The 16836-nt window shown below is 41.8% G+C and overlaps 1 protein-coding gene across 1 annotated transcript; it reads left to right on the top strand.

Annotated features, from left to right (window-relative positions):
- Positions 1–3133: 3133 nt before the first annotated feature.
- Positions 3134–16730, top strand: NUB1 (negative regulator of ubiquitin like proteins 1). Its single transcript, XM_038128591.1, has 15 exons — positions 3134–3312; positions 5498–5615; positions 5702–5863; positions 7093–7151; positions 7687–7757; positions 8490–8672; positions 10179–10267; positions 11249–11355; positions 12259–12445; positions 12807–12914; positions 13075–13227; positions 13982–14128; positions 14419–14514; positions 15261–15453; positions 16062–16730. The coding sequence occupies exons 2-15, from the start codon at positions 5499–5501 to the stop codon at positions 16223–16225; spliced, it is 1836 nt and encodes a 611-aa protein (XP_037984519.1). The 5' UTR covers positions 3134–3312; position 5498; the 3' UTR covers positions 16226–16730.
- The last annotated feature ends 106 nt before the right edge of the window (positions 16731–16836 follow it).

Below are 16836 nucleotides of genomic sequence, written 5' to 3' on the forward strand. Positions count from 1 at the left end.
AGCGATGGGACATCATAGTAACTGGGTTTTTTTTCTTCACAATAGTTAAAGTATTTAAAGAAGGATTAGGAAGGGGGAAAAAATAAGATAAACCATAGATATATACCTAATAGATATAACAGGGAAAAATACTAGATAACAATTAGTCCACGTGAAACAAGAAATTACCTGGAAGGAAATACTTCAAAAACTTCATTGTCCTTTGGTTGATTTAGTTATCTTAATTAAACATGGACCTTGAAAACCTTGTTTTTAAAGTCAGTGCAGGTTTATGCATGGACAAAGTAACCAACTCCTTCATAAACTCTTTCATACAAACATTTTGTCCTTTCCTCAGGCTTCTCTAGGATATTACTGTGCTTTGTACTGACTGGAACTAATTTAGAAAAGGCATTTTGCCTTTGGAGAATCTTTCAATCTAATTTCCAAGGACATTATGAAAGGACATTTTCAGTAAGTTTTCATTGTTAGTGGGGTAGTTTCAGTTATGAGAAAAGTTGCTATACTAACATTTCAAGAGACTGGAATATAACACATACACAATTGTCTAACAAGAAAATTATGGGTTTTTTCCTAAAGCAGCTGTAGTGAAAATGAAACAGAAAAATAAGAAAAGAGCCTAAAACTTCAAATACTAGTAAGTCCCATTTCTGAAAGGCAGCTGATCTGCAAATCCTTTCCTGTTAATTTCTTCATGTTTGGCCATCATGGGCAGGAGCTTTCATCGCTGTTACCACAGATGTAGTCAAGTTTCAAGCACTGAACTCAAGACTACCATAAAGCAAATTTTCTCTGAGTTTATCAGTAGGCAAGCCTGACTGATTTATGCACATGGGGGGACATGGAATCCTGAAATTCTAGTTCAGTGTCTTGTTCACAAGCCCATGATCCCTCTGAGGTTCCCATTTCCAAAGCTGGAAACTGGACCCTCATGGTAGTTTGCCTGACTTCCTAAGAAAAATGAGATACATTATTTATTTTGGAGTTGTGCAAGCCTGGTGCTGGTGGTCTTCCACAATTCAAGCACACCCACTATCAAAACTTTTTACTATTTGTACATTTTAGCAAACAATGCCATTATTGTTGATCTGCTACAAGTTGGATAGTTCTTTTCTTAATTAGTATTCTATCTCTTACTGGTTAATGATTCTCTCACTTCTTATGCTAATAAGCACTTTTTCATTTTTTGAGTCTGTGGGTTTCTTGGGTCAGTTGTTGTAATGTTTCCCTGCCAGAATTACCTTTTACCCAGTTGGAGCTAATTTCAGCACAGTTACTGAGTTGGCTTTATTTGTTTCTTCCTTATCTTGGGAGTTCTGCCAAACGTCCTTGTGGCTTGTAAATTCTGCATTCCTTGTGTCCACTATCAGTAGTGGCTCCTTCTTCCCAAGCTCTGTTAACCTTCCCCAAGGTCTGAGACCATTGAAACACGTTGAGCCCTAAACCTCAACATGGCAATTCTACCAACAATTTACTTTTCTAACATCTGGATGTCACTTAGAACTTGTAAGTTGCTGTTTCGTGGGTTATGTTTCACAGAACCACAGAATAGGCCAGGTTGGAAGGTGTTATGGATGAAATTGCCAATCTAATTTTATAAATAATTTGCCATAGCCGAATTATGATATAATAAAAATAACAAAATCTATTTCACGTTTGAATGACAGAATTTCAGTCAGCCACGAAACGGACAGAGTCTAGCCCGGGAATAGACTCTGGGTGACACGCTATACAGCTCTGAGCCCTGGCAGCTCCAGAGTGCAGCAGCACACCATAGCAGTCTCGAGCCTAGGTTTTATACTCTTTTTCTTGCCGCGGGCTAGGAAGTCCTTTGTCCTTTTCTTAATCAAGCAAGTCCCAAAGGTTTCTCCGGTCTAGCGGAATGCTATCTGATGAAAGATGGTCCAGTCCTCGATGTCTTCGGGAATAATTCATCGACTTCTGGTCTTGTGTTAGACAGGACTCAAACAATCATGCTTACAATCCACATCGTTCCATACCGAGAGAGATATCCTTGTTAACATTCCAAATACCAGATATTCATCCCTTACTGGAAGTCCCTTTACAAACTAAGAGACTTCCCAGAAACAGATTACAAGTCTGAATAGTGTTAGCTCCTTCCCTCCAGTCTTGAGTAGTCAGGTGTGCTGTCGATGGCGTAATTCTTTGCTTAACTAAAACCTCGAAACCCTGAGTTACTGTTGTGCTTCACATGTAAATGTAGTCTTTTGGTGAGGTATGTGTGTGTGTGCCAGTTTCTCAATCCTGCCGGCCGTCTTTCCGGCCGTCTTTCCCTGGTTTCTCTGAAACATGTCCAGACACGGTCCCCACATAGAATTCAATCCTTTAATTCCTATAACTACTTCTAATATGTTTTATACTATATTACATTTGTTATTCACCTAAATCAAATATTAATTTTGACCCTTATCCATAACAGAAGGGGTCACAGTGGCCATCTGGTCCCACCTCCCTGCTCCAGCAGGGCCATCCTAGAGCACGTGGGACAGGATTGTGTCCAGATGGTTCTGGAATATCCCCAGTGAGGGAAACTCCTCAGCCTCTCTGGGCAAATTGTTCAGTGCTCGGTCACCGCTCAGGGAAGAAGTTTTTCCTCACGTTCAGGTGGAATTTCCTGTGCACCACTTTCTGCCCGTGGCCTCTTGTCCTGTTGCTCGGCAGCACCGAGGAGCGCCTGGGCCATGCTCCTCTCTTACACATTGATGGGGTAAATCCCCTCAGGGACAGGATGACAGGACATGGCCTTAAGCTGTGCCAGGGAGCTTTGGCTGGATATTTGGAGGAATTTCCTCATGGAAAGGAATATTAGACACTGGAATGGCAGCCCAGGGAGGCGGTGGAGATGTTTAAGGAAAGACGGGACACGGCACTCAGCGCCGTGGTCTGCCTGACATGGTGGCGTTCCGCCATATGTCGGACACCATGACCTCAGAGCTCTTTTCCAGCCTAACTGACGCTGTGATTCCGTGATTCCTTATTTTTCACTAGGCTTGGAGGCGAGCAGAATTCAAACACCACAGAACACCCCCGAGCGAAGGGAAATGTGACACACAGCGCGCCCCGGCGCCTCCGAGACAGGGCAGGGCGCGGACATGGCGGGCGGGGCGCGGCTTCACCCACGTCACGCCCGTCTCCCTGGGCCTTCCGGGCTGCCGTAGGAGCCGCTGCCGATCCTCTCCCTCAGGGACCGCGGCCCTCGCCTCCCTCCCTGCCGGGAAGCAGCTCAGGGAGCAGCTGCGTCGGCCCCCGAGCTTCCCCCGGCGGCGGCTGTGCCGAGCCCGCGGGGCGCAGGTGGGTGCCCGGGGCCGGGTCCGGGCTGGCAGCGCCGCGGTGCCGGCGGGGCACCGGCGGTAGCGGCGCTGCCCGGGCACGGGAGGCGCTGGATGTGCTCCCGGGGAGGGATGAGGATGCCCGGGCCCGCAGCGATGGGGCTGCCGTCCCTGTGGCTCTGCTCATGACGCTGCTTCAGTGCTTCCCCTCGGTCGGCCGCGGAGGAGTGTGGCAGAGCCGTGCTTGCCTCCTGTTTAGGGAAAATTGATGTGTCCTGCTTTATTATCCACCCGTTCTGACAAGCCCCTGTTCCTTCCATCAGCAGTTTGCCTTTTGAACCTGGCTGCTGCGTCTTACGTCGCGCATCTTACTTCTCCACTTGTTTCATTTCACGTAAAACTGGCCTAAGAGGATGACATTTTGTTTATGAAAGCTGAGTCTTGCATTCAGAGCGTTTCTGGGGAAAAACCCCCGTTGTTTACTCCAGTGAGTTTTGAGAAAGTCCCTTTTAGCTCATACCGAAAGTGAAATTGCCTCAGGAGCTCTTGTGGCTTTTCACAGCTGATGGAAGAGTAAGTCACGAATCTTTTTGCTATGGATTCTAATGCAATTTAGTGATGGTGTGATGGAATTTATTAAAAGTTGTTAGAAATGTTACATATAAAATCACAGGTTTCATGTTTCTCAAAGCAAAAGTTTATTTTTAAATAGATTGTTAGTAAGAATAAGTTTAATTGGAGACTGCAGTGGTGTTTTCTGTTTTGATAGATTAATTAGAAATCACAAACTTACCAAGCTACATTATTGATAAACAGATGAATTACCAGTTTATAAGTGTCACCTGTATTTACAATTCTTAGTCTTAAGCGTAGATTGCAATTTTAAATTTTTTCTGTGTGACCCAAAACCATGACTAACTTTTTTTGCAAATGTTAAGTAGAATTGTGGCTATAAAATGGGTCTTCAGCATAACATAAAAGTGGGAAAATGATGGTTACAGGCTGTTAATGAGAATTCCCTGGTGTGTTTTGGGAAAGGGGGGAAGCTGCATTAATAGCAGTGTTTTGAAAATTGAGTGGTTTTGTCACTTTTAGCTTTGTAGATGCCATTGTTTGCCTTGGCTCTCAAATAATAGCAGCAGCATCCCAGCAGGAAGAAGAATGTGTGTTTGTCTGTGCTGGTTTTGACAGACACTGTGCAAATTACAGCAATCCAGCTGGCAGGGTTGTTAAACCATCCACTAGCCCAGTCCATCCCTCTGACTCCTGTTTAGGGGAACCTGTTTTCAGTGCAGCTTGCAGGGAATTCTTTGTAGCTCAATAAAGCTGGGCTTGAGGTAAGGCTGACTGATAAACTTACCACAAATTGAATATTTGCCTACTTTTTTCCCCCCACTTAAAAAAAAGTGTACTTCTGAGCCAAGAGCAGTTTTTGAAACTGGGGGAACTCTTCCCTTTTCTCCTGAGAGCTGTGTGCCAATAAACCAGAATGAAAGATGGAGACCACTCTGAAAGAAAAGTGAAACTGAGTGAAAAGTGAAACTGATTAATCGAATAAATGGCCACCTTAGTGCACGTATGACAACATTTTAAATGCTTTTCTGTCTAAAATTAAAGGACATTTTCCATATGATTCCCAGTGTCCAAAAGCCACGACTCTCCCATGCTTTGTCGTGCACCTAGAGTTTGTTTTTTTTCTGTTGAGATCTCTGCACCCACCTTTCCTTGCCCTCTGTGTGCCTTCCCTGCTTTTTGGGGTGTTTGGTTTTTTGCCCCAGGGTCGTGCTGATTAACTCAGAGTTTCTTGCTTTGTCTGAGCTGAATCAGAATTGGTGGATCCAGAGAAGGATCAATTTTGATCAATTGTCAATTTTGATGTATTGACTGCAATCCCAGTTCACATGAGGCAAGAGGAGGAGGTTTAGTTTGTCTTGAAATGGCAGAGCCCTTGTAAGTTATCCCTACTCTGATCCAAATTTCATCCTCTTTTCAATACTTTTCCCCCTGTTTTTTCTTGTAGTTTGGCCTCAGTTTCCCTTTCCCACCAAAATGCATGGAATTAATTTAATATTCATAATTTATTGCAGAATTCCAGAATGTCACTTTGCCTTCTTGAAAAGCAGAATGTCCTTACTACAGGAAAGCTGTGTTAAAGGATTGTTTATTTTTCTCTCTTTTCCCTTCCAACTGTGCTTTTATTTTAAAAGAATGGCACAAAAGAAGTATTTGATAGCAAAATTGACAAGCTGCTTAAGAGAGGACAAAATTCAGCTATGGAAACCACCATATACAAATGAAAAAAAGGAAGCTGGTGAAGAGATGAAGGTAAATATTTTCTCTGAGTTGATGTCCTGCATCTTCCATGTCATACTGCTGGTGCATTTTCCCAGTTTTTCTTGTCATTTTCACAGGAGCTTGTACAAAAATATTCATCCAAGCTGAATATCAATAAGAATGATGCAGAGAATATGCTGGAAGAAATACGGTGTAAAGCAATTGAGCGTGGGACAGGAAATGAGAATTTTAAAGTGACTGGGATTGCAAGACTTGATATATATCTGCCTCGTAGAAAAGTGAGTAACCCTGCAGAAAAGTCTGAATAAGTAGCTTTACTTTGAGGTTTGAGTAGATTTACTTTGAGGCTTTTTACACTACAGCTTTTTCAGTGTTTGGTATGAGTGATCCATGCCAGGTATTAAAAAAACGGTGAGGGGGGAATTACATATTTTAAATTCCCAGATATATGGAAATATCATGGCAAAGGAATATAATATTGAGGAGATGAGTAATTTTTCACTTTAATGGCATTTAATGGCAAAGTTAATCTTTCAATTAAGAAAAATTTAAGTGTCTATTTCAATTTGATTCCTGCTGATGTAACTGCTTGTATTAGCAATAAAGAACAGATGTATTTCTTCAGCTGTAGAATACCTAAAGTTGGTTCATCATATTGATGTCACTTGAACTTGGAAATGAGGAGCAGGATTTTCTGTTGTGATGGCACTCACCTGTTCCCTTCATAGATTCACAGAATTACAGAGTCACAGGATCATTAAGGTTGGAAAAGATCTCCAAGATCATTGAGTCCAGTCTCTACCAACCTTGTCAACTGAACCATGGTACTCAGTGCCTCTTCCAGGGATGGAGATTCCACCACCTCCCTGGGCAGCCCATTCCAAAGCTCAGCCTTCTAGAGCAGGCTCCTAAAATCCTCTCCAACAGAGAACTGAATTAAGTTTTGCCCTTTTAGAGTCAGGTTTCAACTCCTATTTTCACGCATAAAATACTCCTGTAGTGAAAAATAATTACCTGAGCTAAAGGGTAGAGAGTTTTAAGTGATTGCCATGCAGTTAAAACAACCAAATAGTTTCATAATTCTACTTTATAATGCTGCTGGGCAAATAGGGGAATGAATTAATTTAAAATTCCAGTTTATCTAATCTGGAACCAGGGACACTAATAGGAATTAATCATAACTTAGCCAGTCACAGGTGAGTGGCATAATTGCAAAGCACAGTTAAGATTGGAGGTGCATAATTAAAATAATTTAAATTGTTTGGTTCTGAATTTAGCTTTATTTAATTCTGAATATCCTGCTGTTATAATGCTTATTTTTAGCACTATAGCAAGTACAGAACTGGAAATTATTACTATGTATGTCCAGCCATAATCCTCTAAATATGATTGTTATTTGGAAAAGAAACGTTACTGTAGAATAGTTAATTAACAAAATGTCCAGAGTATATTGGTATCATGCTTTTCATTCCCTCTTTCTTTTCCCCACCCAATATAATTACTACAGAGCAGGAAAATCCCTCTGGAGACCAGTCTGTTCATCACAGGCAAAGAGCTCAGATCCCAGTAAGTGCAATCACCCTTTGTGCTTCTCTCATGAGAGACCACCCTGTCAGAGAGCACTTTTAAAAAATGCAAACAAACCCACTTTTTGTTTGATTTAAGCTTTTTCTTAGCATGTAGGCTCTGAACAGGATGTCCAGTGTCCCTGTAGGGCAGTTCTTCATGGGAACAGCTGTGGTTTAACAGATGGAAAACAGGAAGAAGATAGTTCTGACTAAATCCCCAGCAAGTACCAGTGTTCCCAGTCTGTAACCAGGCAGATCCTCTGAACAGTGAACATGACTTTCTCTTTCTTTTGTGTTTTTAAGCCTAAAAAAATCAGATTCTATTCTGTCTGTTTTGCTTTTTCCCTTTTGTGTCCCAGGTTTTCTCTATATAGTACACAAAGCTCTCTGATTTTGTTATTTTGTTTCTAGCAGCCTTTTGTAGCAAAAATTTTAAGCCATTTATAAGCACTAGTTTTTAGGTTTTATTGCTGTTGAAACAACAATATTGTATAACCTTAAAAATTTCATGGATGAAATTATTCATTTCACAGGATAGCACAGGAATATGCATTACAAGAAAATGCTGTCAAAATAATCATAAATAAGAAGCAGCTTGATCTGGGTATGTATCTCTAGTTAAAGAAACTTTTATGATAGTTTTCTGCTTCTCAGAAGAAAAATTCCCTTGCAACTCTATTAATTTCAGGAATTTCCAAAAAACAGCTGTTATATTTGTCCATTTCTGTTTTACAGGAAATGTGTTAAATTATAATAATCCAAATTCTTAAATAGAATTAGATGAATTAAAGGAATACTGTAATGAATATAGAAAATCCCCTTTCTAGTGTTGAAACACTGAAAATGCACATTTAAGAGAAACTCTAAATTTCTTCAAAAACCTTATCATATAAGAGCATTTTTAAATACTTTTTGTAATGCTTTGCCCATGCTCAACCTGTCAGACATGTGGGAAGTGATGATAGAGCTTTTTCTTTGCTGATGGCCCTGGAATATATCAGAATTAGAACCGCAGAACTGACAGAAGGAACTTGGATTCAGTTCCCAGTTTCTCTGTCCTGGACTCTTGTGGTGTATGATCCTGGACGTGTTCTTATTGCAGTTTTTGCCTGAAGAGCAATAAACTGAAATAGAAATAATGGTATTTTTTGAATGTTTTGAAAAAAACAAGGAAAGAAACGTATCAGTCACTTCAAAAGCATTTTTAAGATGCAAGACTGACTCTAAATTTTGCTGACTGTGTCAGTAATTTTTAGGGGCTTTGACTGAGTCCTCAAGTCTTGCAATGTCAGTAGTTCCAGTAGCTGAATTGTACTAATCACATTCTATTTTGCAGGTAAAACCCTTGAAGACCAGGGTGTCACACACAATGCCAAAGTGATGGTGCTTCAACTGGAACAGAGTGATGAGGAAACCAAAAGAAGAGTTCAGGAGGAAGAGCTTCAGTGTAAGAAAGAAAAAGAAATAAATGACAAGATGCAGAGAACTAAGAAAGGTTTGGAAATTCTAGCAGAGAGAGGTAAGTGGGCTTGTTGGATTTGTGGTGGAGGTAGGTGTTCATTAATTTTTGTGCATCCAAAATTACATTCTCACAGGCCTTTCAACATGGAAGAGTACCTATACCATGGTTGAATTTCAGTTCACACTTTTCTAGGTTTCTACCTACTTGAAAACTGGATTTTAAGTCGGCTAAAAATTTTTTCCCCACCATTTTTACACAACTAGAATGCTACAAAAAACTTAGGCATTTTGGGAAGGATATAATATGAATCAATTGTTTAATTAGCACTTGGCAGTTAAAGGACTGATGACTTGTGAGAAGCTTTAGATTTATTGTAGACAAAAGCACAGTGCATAATGTGTTTCAAGTCATTAAACACTTTTTTTTTGGTAGTTTAGCTATGGCTGTGTGTAACCATGGTTTCATTGTGCAGAGCAGCTCATTTGTCACTGTCATCTGCAACATGGCTGTGGTGTTCTCATTCCCTTGGGATGGTGATTCCTGGCAACTGTGGATTAAGTTAAAGGGATATAGTTAATTTAACAGTAATAATTCTTCAAAGTGAGGTTGTGTTTGTGAGCTGCAGTGCTTGGTAGTGAGTTTAAATCACTTCTCTATTCCATTGTTTCACAAATCCACAAGCAAGGAATTGTGAAGCTGAGCAGGTCATGAATTCCTGCCGAATGCAGAAACACCCAAACAAAGCTTCAAAGCTGGTGACTTCTGGTTTCTTACCACAAGATCAGATTTTGAACACATGACAGAAGCGTTTGCCTTTTTTGGACATAAGGGGTGGTTTAGACCCCACATTTTGATCCTGATTTGGGGCTCTTTTTGTTTTTTGCCACTGTCAGTTACAGCCAATGCCAGAGTAAAGAGCAGAGTCTGTAATGGGCTCCCAGGCTGAAGGTTCTGTGAGAAGTGCAGTGAGGGTTTCACAGTCCTTTTTTTTCATGTGAGAGAAACCACAGGGCAGAAGCTTTTAATCTCCACAAACTCTTCCTTAACTTTCTTTTGTCTACAAGAAAATCATCTTTTCATTGTAAATCAAATGGAAAACAGAACTGGTAGTTTGATAACAAGCATTAAAGATGTGGGGAAGGAAAATACTGAGCTGTATTTTTTTCCAGCTTTATCAACTGTGCTCAGTTGTATTTTTTAAATATTCTAGCTTTAGTTGATAAATGTTGTTGCTAGCTTTATGTTGTGTAAAATGTAGCTGTTTTGTCTTCTGCAAAAAAAAAAATACTTCTTTATAATTCATGGAACTTTTGATATTGTGTCTAAATTTCTGCATGCACAAGGCCTTTTCCACAGTGACCTTTCTAGAAGTTCCTCATGTTTACCTGGCCAGAGCCAGTGTTGGTATGTCCAGAAAACAGATGTGCAGCCTTTATTTGTAATTCTGGGTTTTTTGTTGCTTGCTGATTTGTTTAACAACATTACTAAAATGATCTAATGGCAGGAGAGTTGCTCTGTTAAAGGTGATGTTTAAACTTGTTTAAACTGTTTTATATCTTTCAGAGGAGTACTTGGATCCAGACTCTGCCCCATACCTAGATATTGCTAATCAAACTGGAAGGTCAATTCAGATTCCTCCTCAAGCTAAAAAAGTAGGTGAAAGCATCTTACAGTGCCACTAAGATGGCTCTTTAAAGCTGTGAAACATTTAAAATATGGGATTGAAATACAGCCAGACTTTCTGGGGATGTAACCCTGGGCCCACTAGATGTTTGTTTAATACAAATAATTTTGAAATGCAATTGAAGTAGAACTCTGTAGGTGGGAATATTTCAGTCATCTGGAGACAACCTCTGATTCCTGATCTCATTGCAGGTCTAATTTGGCACTGACCCCTGTGTGCTCTGTATCTTACTTTGGGGTTTAAGACAAGCTCTAATTTTGTTGATCTTAGTGTCTATTATAAATTTTGGGTGTCCTAGAAAGGCATGAAAGTAATTTGTTTCTTAGGCCTTATTTCTATTTGTAAACTTGATGAGTCTGCATGCTGTTCTGATGAAGTGTTGAGTGTAATAATTCACCTGAAGACTCAAAGCATCCAGTGTTCAAGTGAATGGGATTTCATCAGTATTGATCAAGAGGAAGTATTGCAGGTGGTTTCTATCCAGCATTATTATTACATTTTCATTTCTTGTACTGCAGAATGTGTTTTCCTGACACATTCAAAATTTAATTTTCCCTTCTGAAGTTTTTCAGGAGGTGAATTCTTAGGTTTTGCAAGATAATTGTGATAGCAAAGCAAAACAAGTTTGGTGCTGTTAGGAAGTGCAGCACCCAGAAAAATGCTGAGCTTTGTGTCAGTCACCGTTGAGAATCTCTCTGGGGTTGCATACTTAAAGTGAGCTCGGTGCAGCATTTCATGTGCCAGTAACATCCATTGCTTTTAACTAGACAATATCTGACATTACCAGATGGGAGAAAAGTGTGAAGCAGTGTGAGATAGCACTGGTGTTACAGAACTGATACAGTGGTGCTTTTCTAGGAAGAACAAGGACTCTGGTGGATTACCTGGATATTTCCTTTTAGCTCTGATTTGGGGAGGTGCAGTCAAAAGTCTCAATCTGTTTTTCTAGGCACTTGTGCTGGCTATGGGTTACCATGAGAAGGGCAGAGCATTAATGAAGAAGAAAGAATATGAAGTAGCACTGCCATATTTGTTGGATGCTGATAAACACTTCTGGTAAGAACATTTTGAGTCCTTGTGTCTGTCTTTACTGTCAGCTCATAAAGGAACAGCACAGCCTCTACCTGTGCATACAAATCAAGGCCAGTTTTGCCTGGGGTTGCTCCACACTCCCTCTTGCAGATGGGAAACAGCAGATAAAGCTCTGACTTGCAGTGACAGGTGGCTTCATGTAGAACAGCTGAAACAGATACTGCCACTGGGCAAGTTAATCTTTCATAACAGCATAAACAGAAACTGTCAATATTCTTGTACCAGGTTATAAATTGCATTAGCTTGAGAGACAGTTACAGATACTCATTTGCAGTTGCTCCTGTGAAGTAATAATTTCTCGTAAAAGGTGGAGCAGATAGCTGAGGTCAGTAACCATACCAGGGCTTCTGCAAGTAAATTCATTTCCTATCAGCTGTCAGAGCCTAAATTGCTCTTTAGAGATCCCAAAAGTAATACTGTCCCTGTCTGTTTCTCATCTGCGTGGGTGTGCAAGGAGACTGGCACAGTTCTCAGCATGTTCGTGTGCACTGAGGCAGTTTCTCAGTCCTCCCAAAGATTACACAGGGTTTAATTCCATTATGGTTTGAGAGATGCCATATTAAACAGCAGCCACAGCTGTTGATCAACTGTTTATCACAGCTGTTTATTTTGTTTGTCATTTTGTTACTGTGATGCTTTAAGATGTAGCATTGGCATCAGTCCTGTGTGTCAGTGAATGGAATGGGGGATCAGCATTTGATTCCTGCTCCCCTGGCATCAGTTTGCTGCCTCAGCTACGAAGAGTGTGCTTTCTCCAGCATGAGTGTGCACACTTCTAATGTTGTTTTATGAATGCTAAAAAGTGGGGGAGGGAGGGGAAATAAACAACCCTCTCCCAGGGAAAAAAAAAATTGTTTTATTTTCCAGTGAGTGTAGCACGGAGCTGCTGAACACGGTTGATAATTACGCAGTGCTGCAGCTGGATATAGTGTGGTGTTACTTCCGTCTGGAGCAGCTGGACTGCCTGGATGATGCAGAGAAAAAGCTGTCCACAGCACAGAGATGCTTCCAGAGGTGCTATGGAGAGAACCATGAGAGGCTTATTGACATCAAAGTATGCTGGGTTTGACGTAATTAGGGTGGGATTTTTTTTCTGCATGTATTCAGTTATTGTTCAAGTATTGCAAGACTGGCTTTTAGAAGCTTAAAGTTTTCCTGTGTATCATCAGCCTGGTTCTGTAATCGTCAGCACAGGGAAAACATGGGGCCTGGCAAAAAGGTCATGGCAAACCTGTGTTTATATGCACAAACATCAGCAGGGGTTTAGGTGTGGTGCTTTATCTGCACACTGAGTATCACAAAGCCCTGACTGTGTCTTCTCTAAATGTGTAGAGTGTCCTGTTGAAAATGAACTGGTGTTCTACCACATATTTCTATCTACATGGTCCCCTCTCCTTCTTTAAACAATTCCTTAGGGAAGCTATGGTCGGGAGAAGGTTCTATTTCTACGGCTTTACCTCCTTCAAGGGATTGGGCACTACCACAGTGGCAGAGAAAAGGAGGCTGCAGAGTACATTCAGAAGGTGAGACACCTTTAGGTAAAACTCTGGAGTCCTTCACTCCAGCCCCTCAGTTTGGCTTCCATCTTGAACCTGTTCTTTGCTTACTCAGAGAAATGAGGAGGCACTTTTTGTTTGTATTTTAACAGTAGAAGTGGTGTCATTTTGTTCTTCCCATATCCAGGCATCCTCTTTGTACGGAGAGCTGTCCATAGATCCTGATAAAGTGGATCGCCTGTCACTCCTGGGCTTCTCGGAGCAGGAAGCTCGCCTTGCCCTGCGAGCATGCCATGGGAATGTGGAGCATGCTGCCAATCTAATCACCAACAGGAGAGAGGTAAGGAAAGTGAAAGCATTAAATTACAGATCACCTGAGTTGGGGGGGGTCCATGAGATGAACAGGGGAAGCTCTGTCTCCAAACAGATGGGACAGGAGTGCCAAAGACCTGTGGTTGTACTACAGAGGCACATGGGAAGGCTTTGCACCAGTGTTTGCTACTCAGCAGTGATATGGGAATAAACCACCAGGACCAAGCTGTCACTCCCAGGCTTGGCTGCCCCCTGTTGTGGGTTTGTACTTGCAAGATCCAAGAGGGAAAAGATTTTTTTGTGCTGGAGTGAGTGAAGAGAGTGCTGTCCAGATCTGAAGTGATGTTTGGTAAGCTGAGGAGGCACTTCTAGACTTGAGACAGTGAAGTGTGGACAGAAAAGCCAACTGGCTGAGGAAGACTGAACAGAACTCCCTGGCTCCCTGCCCAGTTCTGACTGTCTGTCCTTGGCAAGTCTTGTCTGTGGGCCCATCTGCCAAATGGGTTTGTCACTTACCACACAGGGCCTGGAATAGCTGTGATGGCACCAGATCCGATCTGCAGAGCGGAAGTGTGGCGACAGGGCTGGCTCATGGAAATGCAGCTTTATTTAGGAGCGAGTGTCTGGCAGCACAGTTTGTATTTACAAAAAAAAAAAAAAAAAGCCTTTTCCTCAAGAGATTCAAACTTGAAGCAAAAAAATCCAAGAAACCCTTCATGCAGAGGCTGTGTGTTAAAGCATTCCCATGCACAGTGAGCTTTGCAGTGTCTGTGCTCTTGCAGGAAAAGGCACAGATCAGGAGGGAGGAGAGGGCTAAAAGGCGGCGGCGACTGGAGGACATCAATACCCTGAAAAGTATGGGCTACTCAGAGAGAGCTGCTCAGGTAGCTCTTCAAAAGACACAAGGAAACCTGGACCAAGCCTTTAAGGTAAGTGATTTTTCTGTAGAAGTAGTGTTGTACAAAAGAAATTTGGTTGGTTTTTTTTGTTTTTTTTTATTGTTTTGCAGATTCCTATTTTCTGTAGTCTACATTTTTTAGTGCATAGCTACCTTTTCTGAGCTGTAATGACTGAGCTTGCACTTCCTGACCCAATAAATCGAATGTTGCTTAAGTTGGCTGAGGTTTGCTTATATCAACCACTGGGCTGCATACACAACTGTGTTGAGGACTGTTGTAGCTCTGTTGCTCTGTTTTGATCTCTCTCTGTTTTCTTGCAGTTTATTCTTGACAATCCTGAGTTACTCTTGGAGGATGATGATGATGATTCTGTGGCCATGGACCAGTTTCAGGTTTCCCAAGAAAGTATTGAACAAGTAAGCTAGACCACTTGCTTTCTTGTGAGTTGGTTGTCTTGTTTCTGAGTTGTGCTTGCAGACAGCAGATTTTCCTGAAGTAAAGCTGTACAAGTATTCTTGGGCCCATGTTCACTCAGGCTGTCACACTCCAGGGTCTGGCATCCACTCACTCTTCATGCTGTAGTCACTCAGGCTAACATGTAATTTGTGTGTACTTCCTGCCCACTGCACCGACCTGCCATGCGTGGATGTGGAAGGAAAGTGTGTGCACTGAAATGCTCTATCCCAAAAAAGACAGCACTTGAGAAATTTGTCCAAGTCTCTAAACTCTGCAGTGCACAAGGGAAAGAGTTGGAATGTGTATTTCTCTTGACAGGCTGTCTGACAAGCTCGTCTGTAGTTAGAGTAGCTGTGCAATTGATGTCAGGCAAGAAAACTGTATTGCCTAGGGAAAACACATGCACCCCCCTGACACACTGGAGTGCTTTGAAGTTTCATTTTGAAAACAGAAAAAGAATTGCTCTGGTACTAGACGAGAGCCTCTTGATCCTGCTCAACATCCCTATGCCTTTAATAGGTCACTGCCCTGTTGTTAACTGTTCCAGTAAACCAGAGTCAGTGTCCTGGAATTCCTGGCATGCAGTGCTTTTCTCTGTGTGAGAGGATGACTGTCAGCTGCAGAGTCAGATTCCTGTCAGACCTCTGGTGATGATGAGCTCGGATTTCCCCAGATTTTCTGTATTATTCCTTTTCCCCCCCTGCAGCTGACATACATGGGTTTCAGCCGTGAGTCGGCAGAGCAAGCTTTAAAGGTCTTTAAAGGGAACATCCACGTGGCTTCCCAGACCCTCGCTCATTATGGGGGAGTTCTTCCCCCTTCCCTGCTGCTGTCCTCAGAAGGGTCCAGTCCATCAGAGGAATCCACTTCTTCCAAGGACCTGCTCACGGAGTCTGCAGGTGAGAGTGGGAAGGGAAGGCAAGGCTGTTCTGGCTTTTGTAGGAAACAGTTAAGCAATTCCTGCTGAAATAGTGGCACAGGGCTGCAGTAATGCTTCAGGCTGTTCTTATTGGGAACACAGTTACAGGAAGGTAGCTGTTGTTCCCTGCAGTGGCAGCCACAAAGGGAGCAGAGGAGACAGGTACCAGCTGCAGGCGGGTGCAGCCCAGGAGAAAAGGTGACACTCAGGGTGTCCTGGGTAGGGCTAAGGAGTTTATTCCAGACCTGTGCTCTGCAGGTGGCTGACCTGCCTCCATCTTCCTTCATCATGTCCCTTACAGGATAGAACCATGATCAATAACTTTCCATTTAACAAAGAAGAAGCTTGCACGTACTTTTTTCTCTCATTATTTGTCAGAGCTGTAGTGATCCCTGCTCTATAATTAAAGGCTTTCCTACACCACGTTTAAATAATAAGGAAAACTGGCCATCCTGCCCTGTCCTTTGCAGAGGAATTGTAAGAGGGGGTTGGGCAGGAAGGGGCTGGCAGAGCAGCCACGCTGCTGAAACAGGGCGAGCACCAGCTTCTTTCATTGGTGAATTCACTGCTGCTGCTTTTTATTGGAAGGTTCCTCCAGCTCACCAACAGATGAAGACATGGAGACTGAGGCAGTCAATGAAATCCTAGAGGATATTCCTGAACATGAAGAGGATTATCTGGATTTAACACTCGAGGAAGAGGAGCAGATAATTCATGAATACTTATCCTATATACAAGTACCGCAGCACTAAATCCCATTAAATCTACTTCAGTTATGTGTATTTACCTTGTCAAATTGAGTTTGGATTATAAATGCACCTTCAGCTTATCTCTTACTAAGGGCCTTGAATTCCATCAGACTATAGTTGGAATACTTAATTCCTGCTTATTTGTAACTGTGCTTAAAGCCTACATTTGTGATACATTGTAATTTATTGTCATAGAAAAATAGAAACATTTATTTTCAGAAGAAAATTTAATAGAACTAAACTATATTTTTATTGTGAAATAAGTTAACTCAGTAAAGAAGCATTTCTATACCATTTTAAAATACCAGCTTTAAAAGAAAAACATGAGTTTGTAAACGAGAAACCTTAGCTCATGAGGCTGTAGAGGTGTATCAGCTTTCCAACTTTTCTTCTGAAAGATTTCTAAGAGACATTAATGTATCTGTCGTGCATGGGTTTATACCGTGTTCTGCTTGTCCCTTCCTACAGGTGTTACACAGGCAATAAAGGTAACTCTGTGCTGCTTCTGCCTTCGGTGAGAGACCTCTGTGCTTTGTTCAAAAAGTGGGAACTACCTGCAGGGCCTGTCCTGGGACTGGGGGAGTGATCTGCTGGAATTTCCTTTTATAACTAAA

The sequence above is a fragment of the Motacilla alba genome, chromosome 2, assembly GCF_015832195.1.
Source record: "Motacilla alba alba isolate MOTALB_02 chromosome 2, Motacilla_alba_V1.0_pri, whole genome shotgun sequence".
Lineage (NCBI taxonomy): Eukaryota > Metazoa > Chordata > Aves > Passeriformes > Motacillidae > Motacilla > Motacilla alba.